Below are 16,815 nucleotides of genomic sequence, written 5' to 3'. Positions count from 1 at the left end.
TGATTGCACTAAATCCATGGTCATATGAGGAACTGCACTTCAAGCACCATGATAATTTGTTTGTCAGGTCTCCATTGCGTGTTCGCTTTCCCGTGGTTTTACAGAGTATTTCGCACGAAATTCCATCACTGCGTGGGCCGAATAAGCCATTCATGCAAATGCCGCAAGACAGCTTCAGATATCAATCTCTTCCTACGGAATTTCTTCAGTAGGCCAATTTGAGGAGCGTACCAGGAGCTGAGCGGGAACGTACCTGATTATGAGATGGAAATCGTCAGGTGAATAAACATTTGCTAAAGTGCAGCTTGTGGGTATTATCGAGCATAAACTCGCGCTAACCGTAGTTAGAATGAAATTACAATGCAGAGAGTGTGTTCTGTCATGGACGGCCTAACGGGACTGGATATCTGGATATAAGAACGAAGCTTCAGAAGGTAGCTACGGACTGCGAAATGAGTGATCGTTGCAAACATAATGGGCGTTACGTTAGCATCTGGTAGGCCGGTATTAGGCATTAAAGAAGCGGGCACATGACTGAGAAGGCGAATTTGGATTTTACTAGCACGGGTGTCCCTATTCTCAACACTGTGCTTCCATGCAACAATCAGAACAAAGCTGTCCCGCATATCAAGAAACTTGCTCGTCAATCCGAAGAAGTGAGGTTCTGAAAAACGCAGCCCCAGTGATACAAGCAGAGAATTTTGGGTGGCTTCTCCAACGGATGTCACAAAGACGTCACTTATGGTTTTGGCGACAACGTCTGAGTCTGAACAACTGTTCGCCGCCCCGACCTAAGCGAGAAACTGTAGTAGGGGCCGTTTTGCACCTTACAGATTGCTGCGACGCATCAGCGACGTTACAATTAGGAGATGCTTCGAGCCTGTGTCACATTGTCTGAGCGTCGGCAACTGAAAGGCCCAATTTTATGTACAATAACAGATTAAACCATACACTTCACATATACTAGTACTTCGTCTGTAATGCTGGAATGTGAGCACTTTTCCGTTTCTTTTTTAGGTTGGAACATTTCGACTCACCGTGTTTGCGTGCATGACTTTGCCGCATCACCACTTTGGTATATACGACCACGCAAGTATTTCCAATTCTTTAGTATCTTTTCGTGGGCAGCTTTTCGATCTCTCAAACTCCGTGAACGTTACGTGTTTTTTTTTACTTGTTACTTTTTTTAAACGAGCGGGAAAATAATTTCGCATAGCGTTCCAAAAGAGCTTTAAAAACAAGACATTACATATTTCACTGCGTTGCGATTACTTGTATACCGCCGCTATTACCACTAAGGGCCAAGTTCTCCAGACATTATTCCATTTTTCGAGCAGCTGCGTTGCGAGAAACCCACGCAGGCGAGTGCATATGCGTAGGTGCAGGAAAGCAGGGATCGAAAGCTTATCTATTCTACTGCCGACAGAACCTAGAATTTATACAGAACCACACTTAGAATATGACACAAAGGAAGCGTTGGCTGTCACACTTTCAGGTCCAGAACTTGCACTTGTTGGACGGGTTCATGTACGACCCTTGCTTGCAGTGGAATGCATCCGAGAACTCGGGCATGTTCATGAGTGGCACGATGCACCGAGAGCGGCCAGGTGCGTAGCTATCTTTGCCAGTGAGCCAGGGCGCTGGTCCCGTTGTTTGTTTCTCACACCACGGGGTACAATGACCGACGAAGAATAGCTGGTTAGATGTCATGTTGACGTCAAGCAGCGTGGTGTCTCTCTTTGAGGGGGGCAGCGACCTAAACGCGGAGTATGCCATTGTTGTTCCCCCTAAGTCGGCCAGGTTTTCAGAGTCTATCGTATGGTTTAGGACTTCTTGCCTTCGTTGGAGGACCTGCGAGATGCACAGCCATCCCAGTGGTAATCAGCAATTTTGTTTAGACTGTAATAATTGGTTTAATTGTTAAGCCACGAGTTCTGGAACTAGTAGTACCGGTAGGAGGAAGTTATATCATCAATATTTTGGCGCAATCATCTTGTGACTTTGAACAAGCAGGCGCTAACCATTGCTCGTCTTTCTAAATTGGAATGCGTTGTCGAAACTAATACTATTGTGTGGTCTGCGTTTCAGATGAATACTGGTGGTCATCTTTTTGTGCCAATGAAGCAAAAGCTACGAAGATAAAGTCCAATATCTTGAGTGCGCTTCTCGAAGAAGTATCACAATTCCATCCGCGATAGTGTAATCTGCGGAAGACAAAACATAAATAGTTGATTTACAACAGCAAACTAAGACAAAATACAGAACTGAGTAGCTGACTTATTTTACGGCTTTATTACCACGTCCGTGAGAATGCGAATCCGTCTCTAGTCGAAGTTGTGCCGATCAGCATCTGCTCCAAAATACCAAAAGCGCTGTAAGACGCTCTGGTATACCTCAATGCACGGTAACACGCGCGCAGACGCTTAGCCCCGACAGGTATCTCTTCGTCACCACAAAGTATTGTCCGCGAGTATAACCGCGTTGTTTCAGCAAAAACCACGCCTATCTTTTTCAAGTTATGTTAAGAAAACAACTGCTAAATATAAGTGTTATGGTTACCGATTAAAAGAAATCAAATTGTTACTCACAGTAATGTTTTTCTTTAAAACGTTACATTCATGGCTCTTGTTTAAGCCCCTTGTCAATCCTACTCACGTGAGGGCATGCATGTGTTCTTCAAGTGCAAGAGGGTTTCATCTCTTATTTTCGCCAGCGTGCCATCGCACGCTTCTTCCCAGTATGAGTAAAACTGTGCGCTGGTATTTAGCATAGGTAGTTCAGCATAGCAAGAGGAAATGCTTTGGCAGTATTCCGCTGATATCAGGGAAAATCATACGAAAAATTTGGCACACAAGGGCATGCATGGCTCAACAGACATTCCCGGTGTCTGTCGTGTTTCGTGGTATTCGCGACATTTTTTTTTCGCTGACAGTATTAATAAATAACTGCTAATTGACGCCAGGCTGCGCTATCGTTAAAACGCGGAGGGGTTTCTTGACTGTGTTTGCACAAAATCTGAATCAGATTATGGGCGTATAACGTAAAGCGATTCCAATCTGTTTCTATTCCATTCCTGCGACTGGCCCTGCCCATTGGTCAATAGTTGTTGGGCACCCGCACTTCGTCTGTCTGTCACGCGATGTCCCAACAACTGTGAAAATTCCCCATTCGATATGATGTTTACCCACTAATTAGCCATGATGAGATCCGAGAAAAGAAAAACATTTATCTCTGCTTGCGAGTCTTTTTTTCCTATTAGCCCTCCGTTAAACCATGAATACTTTGTTTAGCGCAAAACGACAGAGACAAGAAAGACGACAGGACAAGGCGCTACTCTCAACTCAACAGTTGAGAGTAGCGCCTTGTCCTGTCGTCTTTCTTGTCTCTGTCGTTTTGCGCTAAACAAAGTATTCATGGATTCGCACCAACTAGCCCGCCAACGCATTGTGCTAGCCCTCCGTTATTGGTAAAAAATTTTCCTGCTGTAGCCATTTCGCGTGTCAATCTAACGATGTCATCGGACCGAGGAGAGTCGCCACGTCAAAGTGACGTGTACGCACTAACGATGCATTCATATGCCAAAAAAACAGCCATTTATTTCGGAACAGCTCGCGACTGCCCCGCTCAGAAAAGAATCAAATTTCGATGGCCGCCTATTGCTCTGGCACTGGCTATTCGGTGTTGTAGGCGATAATGGTTTCGCCTGCGCATAATAATTTTTTCCATAAAGGTATAAGAGAGTTTTAGGAGAGCGTTTACAGTCCGCTCCGCTCAGACCGGCCTATCACAACAATTGGCACGCCGCCGCTCAGCAAAACGCTACTGGGAACGCTGACGCGCGTGCGCACAGCACACATAGCGGCCGCGGAACGTGGGACGCTGACCACGTTCCGCTAGGAACCTGATCTAGCGGTGCGTCAGGGAGCGTGTAGTTGCTTTCGTAATCGTTTTACCGCCAAGCTGAGAGCACGTCAGTGGCATCTCTGGAAGGCGCTCTTGTTAGATAAGCGAAATCAATGCATTCGGTGCAGCCACCGGTGCGCGTGAAACGTGTGCGGAGCGGAGCGCAAGCAAACGCTCTGCTAAAACTGTCTATAGTGTTTTGGCGCCCTTTTGTCACGCATGTGCGATTTCGCTACCGAATATAATACACTCAGGTCTGTTTTAGGGGAATGCTTACTGCTGCGTTGCACGAGCCGCCGCGATGGTAATTACCCACTGCAACCTAAGGGAAAGTGGACCAAGCGTAGACGGCGGCACCGCCCGCCGTAGCGGTTTACTCGAGCAACATCGCCAGCCTCCGTACGCCCGCAGGCCTGCAACATCCTAAATCCTGGTCAACCTATCGGCTGCACTTCCAATAGCGCATCATTCTTCGGACGGCCTTTGCTTCTCTTCCAACGCCGACCCCGCATTTCGCAATTCCTACATGGAGTTCAACTTCGCCTCACCGCCACCACCTTAACCTGAATGCATTGAGACGGATGGATGCAACGAGCGTCCCCTTTCGAACGGGGCGGTGGCCTGCGCCACCAAGTTCTTTTTACTATATCGACTAATGTTCTGCCTATAAAAAAAAAACACGAATAATTCCCTTAACCAAAGCTTCTGGACCCCTATTGTGACGTTAGTTTTTATACGCCTGCGTTGTTTGTCGCTTCCCCACTTTTCTTCCACCAATCTTCCTATCGCCTCTTACTAATTTCTACTGTGGACATGTTTACTTTTCCCCTGTTCTCGCTGAACCCAAGAGCTTCAAGGAGGCCAAAGGTGAATAAATCGACCGCTGGGCAGATACCTACAGATTCTAATAAAACACGTTCAATCGTTTCCCTAGCGTTACCGCAGCAACCACATGCTTCTCCTTCGTCTTTATATCTCGCTTATAAGTGGGTGTTCTAAGGCACGTTGACCTCGCTTCGAAAAGTAATGAGCTTAGCTTTGAATTCTCATAAAATGTTTCTTTCCTGATTTCGTCTTTTCCTCTTAAGTATTTATTCACAACATGTTTCTTTTCCATTGCTGCCACCCATGAGATTATCTCAGCCTCTTTGACTTTCAGCCTGACGTTTATTGTTGCCATGTTGCTAACCATACAGGCCGCATACTTGCTGGTATGCTTCCTAGTTCTTCACGTGCACTGTGAGTCAGTGTTCTTTCTGAACACTCTCCTAGCCCAATCAATGTAACCTGAACACTCTCTCAGCCCACTAACTTCCTTTCATATTCCTCAGTCCTTCTTCATAATAAATTTTACTGTGAGCTGCCCTCATTTCAAAATTTGCCCGGCCCAGATCACCCCGCACTGCTTCATTTGTAGTCTTCCCATGAGCAGCCAATGCGAGGCATCTCAATGACGTTTGCTTCGAGTCCTGATTGTACCTCTGATTTCAAGGAAACAGCCGCATTTTCACGTTTTTCACGTGCACTGTGAGTCAGTGTTCTTTCTGAACACTCTCCTAGCCCAATCAATGTAACCTGAACACTCTCTCAGCCCACTAACTTCCTTTCATATTCCTCAGTCCTTCTTCATAATAAATTTTACTGTGAGCTGCCCTCATTTCAAAATTTGCCCGGCCCAGATCACCCCGCACTGCTTCATTTGTAGTCTTCCCATGAGCAGCCAATGCGAGGCATCTCAATGACGTTTGCTTCGAGTCCTGATTGTACCTCTGATTTCAAGGAAACAGCCGCATTTTCACGTTCTTCACGTGCACTGTGAGTCAGTGTTCTTTCTGTACACTTTCCTAGCCCAATCAATGTAACCTGAACACTCTCTCAGCCAACTAACTTCCTTTCATATTCCTCCGTCCTTCTTCATAATAGATTTTACTGTGAGCTGCCCTCATTTCAAAATTTGCCCGGCCCAGATCACCCCGCACTGCTTCATTTGTAGTCTTCCCATGAGCAGCCAATGCGAGGCATCTCAATGACGTTTGGTTCGAGTCGTGATTGTACCTCTGATTTCAAGAAAACAACCGCATTTTCAAATGTAAGCCCTGGAACCATTACACCTTTCCACATACTACGGAGCACCTCGTACCTATTGTATCCCCATAGCGCTCTGTGTTGTATTATGGCAGCACTTCCCTGCCCCTTTACTGTTGTTGTTGTTTCCTGTCATTTATATATATATATATATATATATATATATATATATATATATATATATTATTTTGCGCGAGGAATTTCCTGGCCCTGTCTTGACACTGTATGTTCGCTGTTTTCACTGAATGCCATAACACGTCATTTCTAACGCTATATTTCAGACCTAAATTCTCGCCTGCTTGTCCACAGATACCAGCCAGGATATATCACTTTGCTCGTTAGCTAGTAATACAAATCTGGAAGCTGCTGCTCGACTACTGTAGCTGCCTGTTTGTATGAGAGATTAAACCCTATATCACTTCCCTCTATCGTCCTTTCCATTCTCACCATGCACATCATAGACAGCAGTGGGGATAAAGGGCACCCCCTGCCTCAGTCTATTGGTGATATCAAATTTCTCCTCGCTCCTCATGCCTTTCCATTCAATGCAAACGGTATTTTCTAGGTAAAGCTCTCTCGAAAGCTCTATATGATCGTCTCTTAAGGCTTTGTCTTCCAGAATATCCTGAAAAATGTTGCGCTCTACGTTGTCATACGCTCCTGTAATGTCTAAAAAAGCCACATATAACGATTTCTTTTTTATTATGAATATTTCAATATCCCATGCCCATGCAGCGTCGGCAGTGCCCTCTTGCGCATCACGAATTCTTAATCTGAAGAAAAAACACCTATGATTTTGCATAGATAATTGACGAGTTAACAAAATTGCCCTTCAAGGACGTATATCTTTTGATACGTATATATTACTATTCTGATACCTTTAACAGAGCTGATTTTTCTCCGTCATTCGACTTATGCTTTGGATACTGGCAGGTACCGTAGTTGGCGCTGACGGTTAAAGGGCCTTTAAACCACTTCCAATATTTTTTGAACATTTCAAGTAAACGCGGCCGTCAAGTTCAACATGCCGTCACGTTGAACGATGCCAAACGCAGTAGCGTTAGGCGCCGCGGGCACAAAAAATAAAACAATCCCGTGCGAATCTCTCTGTGCCTTTCCGATGTCTCCAGCGCTCGTCGTGATGTCAGCAGGGTTCGTCTGGTAATGCCACAAGGAATAGACACTGCTATTGGTCGAACAAAAACCTACGACTTCCGGTTACACTGCTAGAAGGTACGCGCGCTCCCTGCTCTTCCTCGTCGCGTTGCTCGATCATGTGCACTTGCGAATCGGTATCTATTGCCCCCTACGCAAGTGCCAAATGGCTTGCTTTCCAACACAGACGTGCTTAGCGCTCCGATTAGCTGCGCGAACAGAGTCAGACAGTGGTTTACAATGGCTAGACGGAATCCGTGCGCGGTGCTCGGCTGCAAAAGTGCCGACTGCAAAAACGAAACGACGCGACACCACTTGCCTGCAGTCATCGTTTTCATTAGCAACGACTTCTGTCACCTCCCTGCAGCAAACGCTTTCCTCAGAATTCGTATTCATTACGCATAGACCGCACGCGCACCTTCGTTGATGATGCCATTGCCGCGAAACAGGCTAAGAGCCAGTGCACCCAAAAAGCAGAAAATACCAACTCATGTCGTCGCCATGATTTGGGGAAGGCGATGACGGTGGCTGTTCATTTCCAGCGGAAGTACTTGGGCACGACTTGTCACCGTACGGATCCATTAAGCCGAGACCACGCGTACGCTTGCGCATGCGCGTAAGCTCGCGTCCGCGCGCCTAGCGCCTGCCGTGCCTCGCACGTAATGGCGGTTTGCGTCCACAAAGACGCTCGACAGCGCGCGCTCACTGGTCTCACTCACAGACGCATTGGCAGGCGCCGCTTCGTACTTTGTTATCGACAGTATTTCAAGATGCTTCAATATCTATAAGCCTAATTGTTATATTTTTATAGCTGTTAGATCAACGCAAAAAGGAAGGAAGAAGCACTTTCTTGCATGATATAAATCTGCTTCTTTGAGAGTTGAACGTTGCGCGCCGTGGCTGCATAGCCAGGAGCGCCGACGCGAGGGAACCCAAGCGCGCGATAACAGAGAGGAGCTGTTCCCCGAGATCACGCCGCATTTCGATGCGTACGAGCCATGCCGCACTGTCTGCGTATGCGTGGACGCGTGAACGTGAGCTTGCGCGCGTCCGCAAGCGTACATGTGGTCTGGGCTCTACATTACGGAGCCTTTCTGGACGTGTGCGCGACATAGCGTCCATAGCGGCACGTTTCGCAGAAGCACGGTCCGGCATGGCACTAACAGCTGGTAACCGAGAAGCGCGAAGTTGCGGTAACCGGAAGTGGACAGTGTTTTAAAAAGCGCGTTGGTTATGACGTTCGTCACGTGACATGAGCATCACTCGGAGAGGAGGAGACACGACGACGAACGGAGAATAGCAAAGAGCGAAGCGAGCACGGGGCGCGTTTGGTTTATCAGAAGCGTGTAACTCCGCTATTACGGAACCATCTCGAAAAAATTCTCGCGGTTACATGTTCGTAGCAGACTCGTGCACAACTGCGACAACACAAATAAATCTCGGCCTCTGCGTGGCTTAGTGGACTTTTAACAACCGGGCTTGCAACGTTAGTAGACACCTTATACGAATTCACTGTTATGCCATTCGGTCTCTGGAATGCACCAGCCACTTTTGAACAGACTGAATGACAGAACATGAATGGCATCTACCACGGGCTGAAGTCGCATACCTTGGTGATGTTCACTTGGTCTTTGTCAGATTTGACGGACCATTTTTGGCGTTTGCAATAAGTTTTGACTATTTTGCAGAACACAGGCCTACAACTTAACTCAAGCACGGAAAATGCATTCGAAGCTTGAAAATTGAACACCTTGGCCCACTTTATCTACGAAAGAGGCAATATCCCTAATGCTACAAAACTCCGTGCCGTATTGGATTTTCCGCAGCAGGACACATTGGAGACAACATATAGCTTCATTGGCCTATGTTCATATTTATGACGTTTAGTTAACAATTTTCCTAAGTCGCAAGTCAAAACCAAGTTCTTCATGGTGACGACGCACATTCTACATGCTTGGAGGCATACGATGCTTTTTACATTCTCCTTGTCGGTTGCTTATATCTGTGAATTTTACGCGATTGGACGCAAGTACACTGACGGAAGTTCACATTGATGCTAGCGGCATCGCTCTCGGCGCTGTGCTCGCCCAGCGTCGGGCTATCGTTGGTAAATGCGTGGTAACCTATGCCTGTCGTCTTCTCACACAACTTCGAACTAAATACTCTATGCCTGTCGTCCTCTCACACAACTTCGAACTAAATACTCTGTAAGAGGAAAAGTGTGTCTGGACATAGTATCGGTTCTTTGAATGAATTCACCGATATCTCTACGGTTGACGTTTTGGCGTGGTGAAGGAGAATAAAGATCTTTGATGGTCGTCCCATCCCCAAGACCACTCCAACCAACTTGCTAGTTGGGCCCTGACTCCAAAAATATGACTTTTGCGGCGACTCTCATTATGAGTGCAGGAACTCTCGACGCAGATTCCTTCTCGAGCTTCCCAGTCACTTCAGGAAGCGAGAGTACATAAACCTCCAGTCGTAATATCTTACTACTCGGTATCTCGCACTTGGCTTCATAGGAACAAAAACAATATCCGTCCATTGCCTTGCTATTCCACTTCCGTGAGAACATCGCACAGTTTGGGCACCTGGCGCGTTGTGACGACAGGGGCGGCATTTCGCCATTCGCGATAAACTTCAGTGCCACTGCAACTGTGATGATGAGAGTCGAAGATGACTTCTAGCAGTGTGGCGCCATGTTCGCAAAAGTTAAGCTTTAACTTTTCGCTCTAAGCCCCAGTGTGGTCACGACGCATTGACAAAAACGCTCACGCGGCTTCGCCTACGGTGCTATTGGCGCAGGATATGCAACTTCGCACGCAAATACGTCCTCTCCTGCTTTGATTGCTAGCGTCGAGAACATATATCTCGCCTCCCCGCCACCCCATGGAACCGCTGCCCTGCCCTGTTCGCCTAAGTATTCGTGCTAGCACTGATTCATAGGCACCTGTTTCATGTGCAGTTGCTGCGGACCGTTGGATCGTTATCGCCATGGATGATTTCACACGGTATGCCGAAGGCACCACTTGTTGCAAAAAGACGTGACGGTGCCTCATTCATCATGCGCGAATTTGTTCTGCATGTTCTGCCTCAAAAAGTGCTGACCGATCGAAGTCAGATATTCCTCTCAGATATCGTGTACAGTCCCTTCTTTCTGAATGTCATATTATTGGCCGTACGACTACCGCTTATCGCCAGCAGACTAATGGCTTAACAGAACACTTCGCGACATGCTTTCAATGTATGTTGCGTCGGACTACTCCAACTGGGGTTTTGTGCTTCCGTTACTCGCACAGGCCTACAACGCAGCCTCAAAACCCACTATCGTATTGTAACTGCTCTCTGCTAGAAGGACCGCGAACCATTCCGCCCCACCTACACGATTCTCCGACACCGTCCTCATCCTGAAGAGTGCTCACAAGTTTTGCGTATCCCTAAACACGCCGAGGAATGCCGACAACTGGCCCATTCTTTGAGATCTGCTGATCAGCGCCACCAATAAATATATCACATCGTAAATCAACATGCTCACGCTTTATCCATCGACTCCTTCTAGTCGCTGTTGGTCCCTCCTACTGCAACTGACCTTGTATCCAAGCTCATTTCTAGTGGCATGGTCCATACCGCCTGGTTGAGCAAACGTCTCCATTAAATTACGTGATCGAGCCCGTTACGCCTTGTTCAGTTCTCCGTCGTCGCGAGTGAAAGACTGCGCGTTGACTGACTGACGCCGCATTAGAATGCGCTGACCTCGTACTCCCGCTTGACCGCCAGGATGGGTACTGCTCAACGACGCGGCAGTTTGGAAAGAAGGTGATCGACATGCGGGCAAGCCCCGTCACCATCGCCTCCCTTGGAGCCAGCTCGCCATCCTGCTGGGCCCTTGGCGCTGGTGCTACGTTTGTCTCACGCCTGAGATTGTCTCAATAATTCCCCTTAGCACCACAGATAGCTTTCACATTATTATCCTGGTGGCGGAAGGGAAATCATGAAGAAACACGGCCCATTTCTTAGCTGTATATTTTACGAGCACTTTGAATATTTTGACTAACGTTAGTTGGCAGATCGTGTAGAAGCAGCATAAATTTTACTGTAATCAGGTGAGTACCTATAGAAAACCTATTATGAAAACCTAATATTATAGAGCACCTATTATCAAAGTTTTTAAAAATTGTAACAAATTTCATTTTTGAAACAACAATTTTTAAATTTTACGTTACCGAAAGCGCTAGAAATTATACATCATAACACTTAAAAATTTTCTTTTCTTTTCGATTTCCCCCAAAGGTTATTATATTTATTTATTTATTTATTTATTTATTTATTTATTTATTTATTTATTTATTGTACATACTTTCAAGGCCGGCAGGCACAACAGAAAGGAGTGGTAGAGTACATTATTTGCAGAACGAGAGAATAATAAAAAAAAATAATGAAGGAACTATAAGGTACTTTGAACAGCAAGATTGAAGTTGGTGCTGTCACAAATGGTGACTAAGGAGGCGGGAAGGCGGTTCCATGCAGTGGCGGTTCTTGGTAAGAATGAAGAATGGTATAAATTACTGCGGCAAGATGGCACTTCAACTTTGTGTTGATGATCGATGCGAGATGAGATGTAACTGGGTCTGGTGAAGAGATTTTCTTTCAAGAAAGGATTGAGGTAGTATATTTTATGAAAAAGACAAAGGCGAGAATGCTTGCGACGTAGTGAAAGGTCAGGTAGATCTAATGTTTTTTTCATGGATGTTACGCTAGAATGACGTGAATAATTAGAGAGGATAAAGCGCGCTGCGCGATTCTGAATGCTTTCAAGTGAATTAATGAGATTGGAATAAGCGGGGTCCCATATGGCACACGCATATTCTAATTTTGGACGGACGAGCGTTTTGAACATGGTAAGCTTTAGTGAGGTCGGAGCGGATGCAAAGTTACGTCTTAGATAACCTAATGTTCGGTTAGCATTGTTAGTGATATATTCAACATGCATGTTCCACGAAAGATTGCTAGTAATATGCAGGCCAAAATACTTATAAGAGTTAACAACCGACAGGACAGTACCATTAATAGAATAGGGGGGCGGATCAGAAGGGGTAGAGCGGCAGGAGACACGCATATGTTTGCATTTATTTGTGTTAAGCTGCATTTGCCATTTGTTACACCAATTTGATACACTAACCAGATCGTCTTGAAGCTTACTGGAATCATTAAGCTTAGTTATTTTGTGGTAGATGACGCAGTCGTCCGCGAACAGCCTAATGATTGAGTTAGAGATACAGTCAGGAAGGTCATTAGTATAGATGAGAAAAAGCAGGGGCCCCAGTACGGATCCTTGCGGTACACCGGAGGTAACTGAACAAGGTCTAGAGGTATAATTATTAGCGGTTACATACTGGGTCCTGTTAGAGAGAAAATCCTTAATCCATGCAAATATGTTTGGGTCAATATTAAGAAGAGAAAGTTTGAAAATAAGTAAATCATGAGAAACAGAATCAAAAGCTCGCGAGAAGTCCAGAAATAAACAGTCAGTATCAAGTTGCTGATCTACATTAATACACAAGTCATTGGTAAAAGACAAGAGTTGGGTTTCGCAGGAAAAGAATTTTCTAAATCCATGTTGTGCGTTGTTAAAGAAAGAATTCATCTCGAGGAAATTAATGAGGTCCTTTTTCCGTCTTCGTCATTAATTTCTCGCTCTAGAGCTGTAAAACATATATTTGCAAACCCTCTCCTCACCAAGCAAGTCGAGATAGGCGTCATAGAATACATGTTTTAATACTAAGAACAATAAGAACAACACGCTATGCTGCATTTTCGCGATTGTCCATTTTGCATGCAATTTTCGCTGGTTGGGGCCTATCCAAGAAAAGAAATAGGCGGGTAAAATTTGGTAAATATCCACAGATAAGTCACATCAATGCAATATGCTACTGTAGACTGCTCAATTTTCTTACCGTACACTCTAAAAGAAAGAGAGCTCTGGGAACTCTCTTCGAGGGAGTATGTGCTTGTACCATATTTCACTCCTTTTTCTAGAGTAGATCAGATCAACCACTTTTACAGAGAGTAGAACAACTCCCATGGAAAGAGTTATTACTCCATCGCAAGGGCGTGCTAGTACACTTTCGCAGAGTGCTAATACTCTCCCCACAAGAGTGTTAGTACTCCCCCAGACGGCGTGCTTGTCCTCCTCCAAACCGAGTACTTCTATTCCTCCAAAACTAGGGTTTTTACTCTCCCAAACAAAGTGCTTGTACTTCTGACAGAGGGATTACACTCGTTCAGAACAGAGTGCAAGTACTCTTCCCAATAGTGTGAGAGCGCTCACGGTGCAGGGCCATGGTCACTTTAAACCCCAACCAGACGTACGCGTTAGAACGCGGCCTCACGCGCCGTACCGCGTCTGGGCGCGTACAACGTCAGGCGTAGTGGCTGTGTCGCGTGTCGACGCGTGACGGCGTGGAGACTTAGCACTGCTAGGATTTTTGCGGCAGCGCCAGAAGCTGCCCCCCCGCGTCACCCGCCCGACGCGCCTCACGTGACCACGGTAAACCAGCATGACTTCCGTAGCGACTCTGCTTCGACTCCGGATCGATGCGCCGGCAAGTCCGAGCAAGTTACGTGCGTTGGCATCGTAGTTCCGTGCACGTTTTGTAGTTGATGGTGGCAGCCGCTGAAGTCTTCAACCGTAACGGCTGCATTAATAATCAAATATGCCGAAGTCCGTGACCTGACACAGCGTGCAGCACGCGTAGGGCACGTAGCACGTGAATTATCAAGTTTCACTGGGTTCACAATACTCGTATTCAGTCGCACTTGAGCTCCATGAACCATGAGAAGTCCTGTAATATATTTTTTAATATGAAAGCTATTTTAGTTAAAACGTATTGTGTTTTATTGCCATCATTAACACAGTGTTTAATGTGACCGTTACGCAAAGGTCAGGCTTCCTCGAACATGGCAACCTAGCAACACTGCGAAGCCGCGACGAAACGCACGGCAACAAGTGCATGGTTTGGGTGCGCGCCCTCGTCCGCCGTTAGGCGTGACGCAATGTCGACTGAGCGCAGCGCGTACGGACGCGTTACAAAGAGTACGTATGGTTGGAGCTTTAGAAGGAATTCGCAATACGTACATGTGGGAAATATTTGATTCCTTATAACCAGCTCCTTGCAATTATGCTTGCTTAATTGGATGTAATCTGTAGTCACCGATTTACTCAAATGAAACCTTTTTTTCTCTTAGAAGGTCAAAATCTTTATCATTCACAAGACAAATAAAAAATAACTTAAGCAACATACTGACACAGACATAAAATACGAGAACAATGATTTCCATGAACTTCACAACACATCTTTTAATAACAAAGTATAATTATAAAGTTTCATTAGTATTATTGTAGAAATATCCTTTATTTTCAATTGGCTCCATTTCTTTTTTTCAAAAACAATGTATAAAATGGAAAGTTAAGCATAGAAGTAACGAACGCAAACTCATGAAGCGTTGACACAACGATCGCAGAAAATATGCCCCACATTAATGACAACCAAACGTATTTCCAGCACAAAACGCATGCACTTATGTGGCAGACGTTACCAGATGAGCTTACTTCAACACCGTTCCGTACACTGTAGACTGCCAAAGTGAATAAATTCAAACACACAAAACGCACACTAAGCACGCTAAGCACGCTAAGGATAGGCTTGGAATCATGGGCTGGTAAACAGTCAATTTTATGCGTCCACACGCCTCAGGTCATATGTATACCATGGTAGTAGCAGCGTGTCTTATTTTCAAAGCTGTTACGGATTGCGGCAAGCGATAACAAGACATGCAGTTATCGCGACCACTGGCTTTTTCGACTGAGATCGAGAGACATACTACGCTTGCCTAGTTAGTTGTCAGCCACGTCGGCTAAGCGTCGCGACGAATTCGTGGCGATAGCATGTGCACGTAATTTGGAATTCACTTACCCTGGAGAATTTGTTCTTATATCCAACGAATGACGAACGACTGTCCTGTTTTCGCGGCGACGCGACATGGCTGACAACTGGTCTCCCTTGGATGGTCTTCATTCCTATTCACTGGACGGATCACCTTTCTCCGGTGCTGTGCTGTTCCGCTGTGTTGTGTGCGAGCGCGGTGGGGCAACTCCGTGTGAAAAAGTAGAGCGATCGCTCCACTTTTCTTTGCATTGTGGCTGCCTATTCTCTTATAAACAAAACGGTATGCTCTTTGTACAGCGTGCGGAAGTGATATATGCCATGTTCTGGGCAAGCCTGTAACAAGCGACGCAGGTGCGTACGCCACGTTTTGTTCTGTATTGTCGCAAGCGTTGAACGGGCATTCTACTCTCTCTGAGAAGGGCAGAGAGAAAAAAAAACATTTCACTCTCTCCTTGCTGATGGAGTGAACAATGCATTTCACTCCACTCGATATTTTGTGGGAGTGAAACAGTGCTTTGAAGATCAAATCGGCCCCTCTACTCCTGCGACAATCTCCTTAGTTTTTACAGTGTAACATACAACAAAAACCTCATCCCTCATTGCACCTACGAATAATGGGTATATTTTCAACAAGTTATGAAAATTCGCTCATGAAAACAGCTAAGACAACTTGAAAACACATAAAGCGGCTTTTTTGGTGCGATGTTGCCCGCCTTTGAAGCCATGCTCACCATGTCCATGCTCACCGTTGCATTTCCTTGTTCCCAAGGCCGTGTTTGTTGTATTGACGATGAAACTAAATTTAGTTTTTGTTTGCTTTCCTACGACACCATTCGACGTCGAAAAAGATGGTACAATCATTCGCGCCACCAGGTAATCTCAGTTAACCCAGCAAGAGCTCGATAAGCCTGTGCTCGCGTAACAAATAGATTACTTGGAGGGCCACGTATCGGTGCCTGGAATGACGTTCACCTGTACGATGTTTTTGTTTTTTATTCCCGAAGGCATCCTCTACTATCGAAGCAATGATTTCCACGTAAACACCAATCTCCATGTTGTATTTACCCATGCCCCATGACAAGACTCTGCGTGTGTCTCCAAATGAACCCGCGTCCTGTTATTTGAGTTTCGCACAAATGCTTTCACGCATACGAAGTGTTTATCACTAGCCTACCTGTGAACCACGAACGTCTCTTCAACGTCTCCGATTGATCAGAACGTCAACGTCTTGAAGTCATCTACAAGTTACGTCTCGCGTGCGTGCTGTTTTTCTAAGAAAAGCGTGGCTATTTAGAGGACGTGCTATATACAAGATATTTAGACTACCAGATAAGGTATATTGAATGAACGTAGCATATAATTGAAACTTCAACTGGTAGCTAACTATATTTTATTGCTGCACACGGGTTGAACAGTATCACCTGAAGCTCGGTTATATATATATATATATATATATATATATATATATATATATATATATATATATATATATATATATACACACACACACACTTTCGATGAAGGCCGGTCTTCACCGGGCCACAGCGTCTAAACCAAATATGTGGTTAATTATTATGAAGTGTCTTCATTTGATATATATATATATATATATATATATATATATATATATATTCGAGGATATCACGCGGTATCCAATCTTTTTTGCAAGGACCTGACAAAACTTTTTCAACCACACATGAATAATTTTCCTCCCAGAGGCATTTTT

At 45.3% G+C, this 16,815-nt stretch overlaps 1 protein-coding gene across 1 annotated transcript in view; it reads right to left on the bottom strand.

Moving 5' to 3' along the window:
• Positions 1-883: 883 nt before the first annotated feature.
• LOC129386298 (endothelin-converting enzyme 1-like) overlaps positions 884-16,815 on the bottom strand; it is a 46,792-nt gene continuing 30,860 nt past the window's right edge. The window contains exon 4 of the mRNA XM_055074120.1: positions 884-1,851. Coding sequence (XP_054930095.1) covers positions 1,492-1,851 — 360 coding nt within the window. The 3' untranslated portion in view covers positions 884-1,491. The remainder of the gene's footprint in view (positions 1,852-16,815) is intronic.

This window comes from Dermacentor andersoni, chromosome 3, assembly GCF_023375885.2.
Source record: "Dermacentor andersoni chromosome 3, qqDerAnde1_hic_scaffold, whole genome shotgun sequence".
NCBI lineage: Eukaryota > Metazoa > Arthropoda > Arachnida > Ixodida > Ixodidae > Dermacentor > Dermacentor andersoni.
Note: the sequence above shows the minus strand (reverse complement) of the source record. Positions and strands in the feature narration are given on the sequence as shown.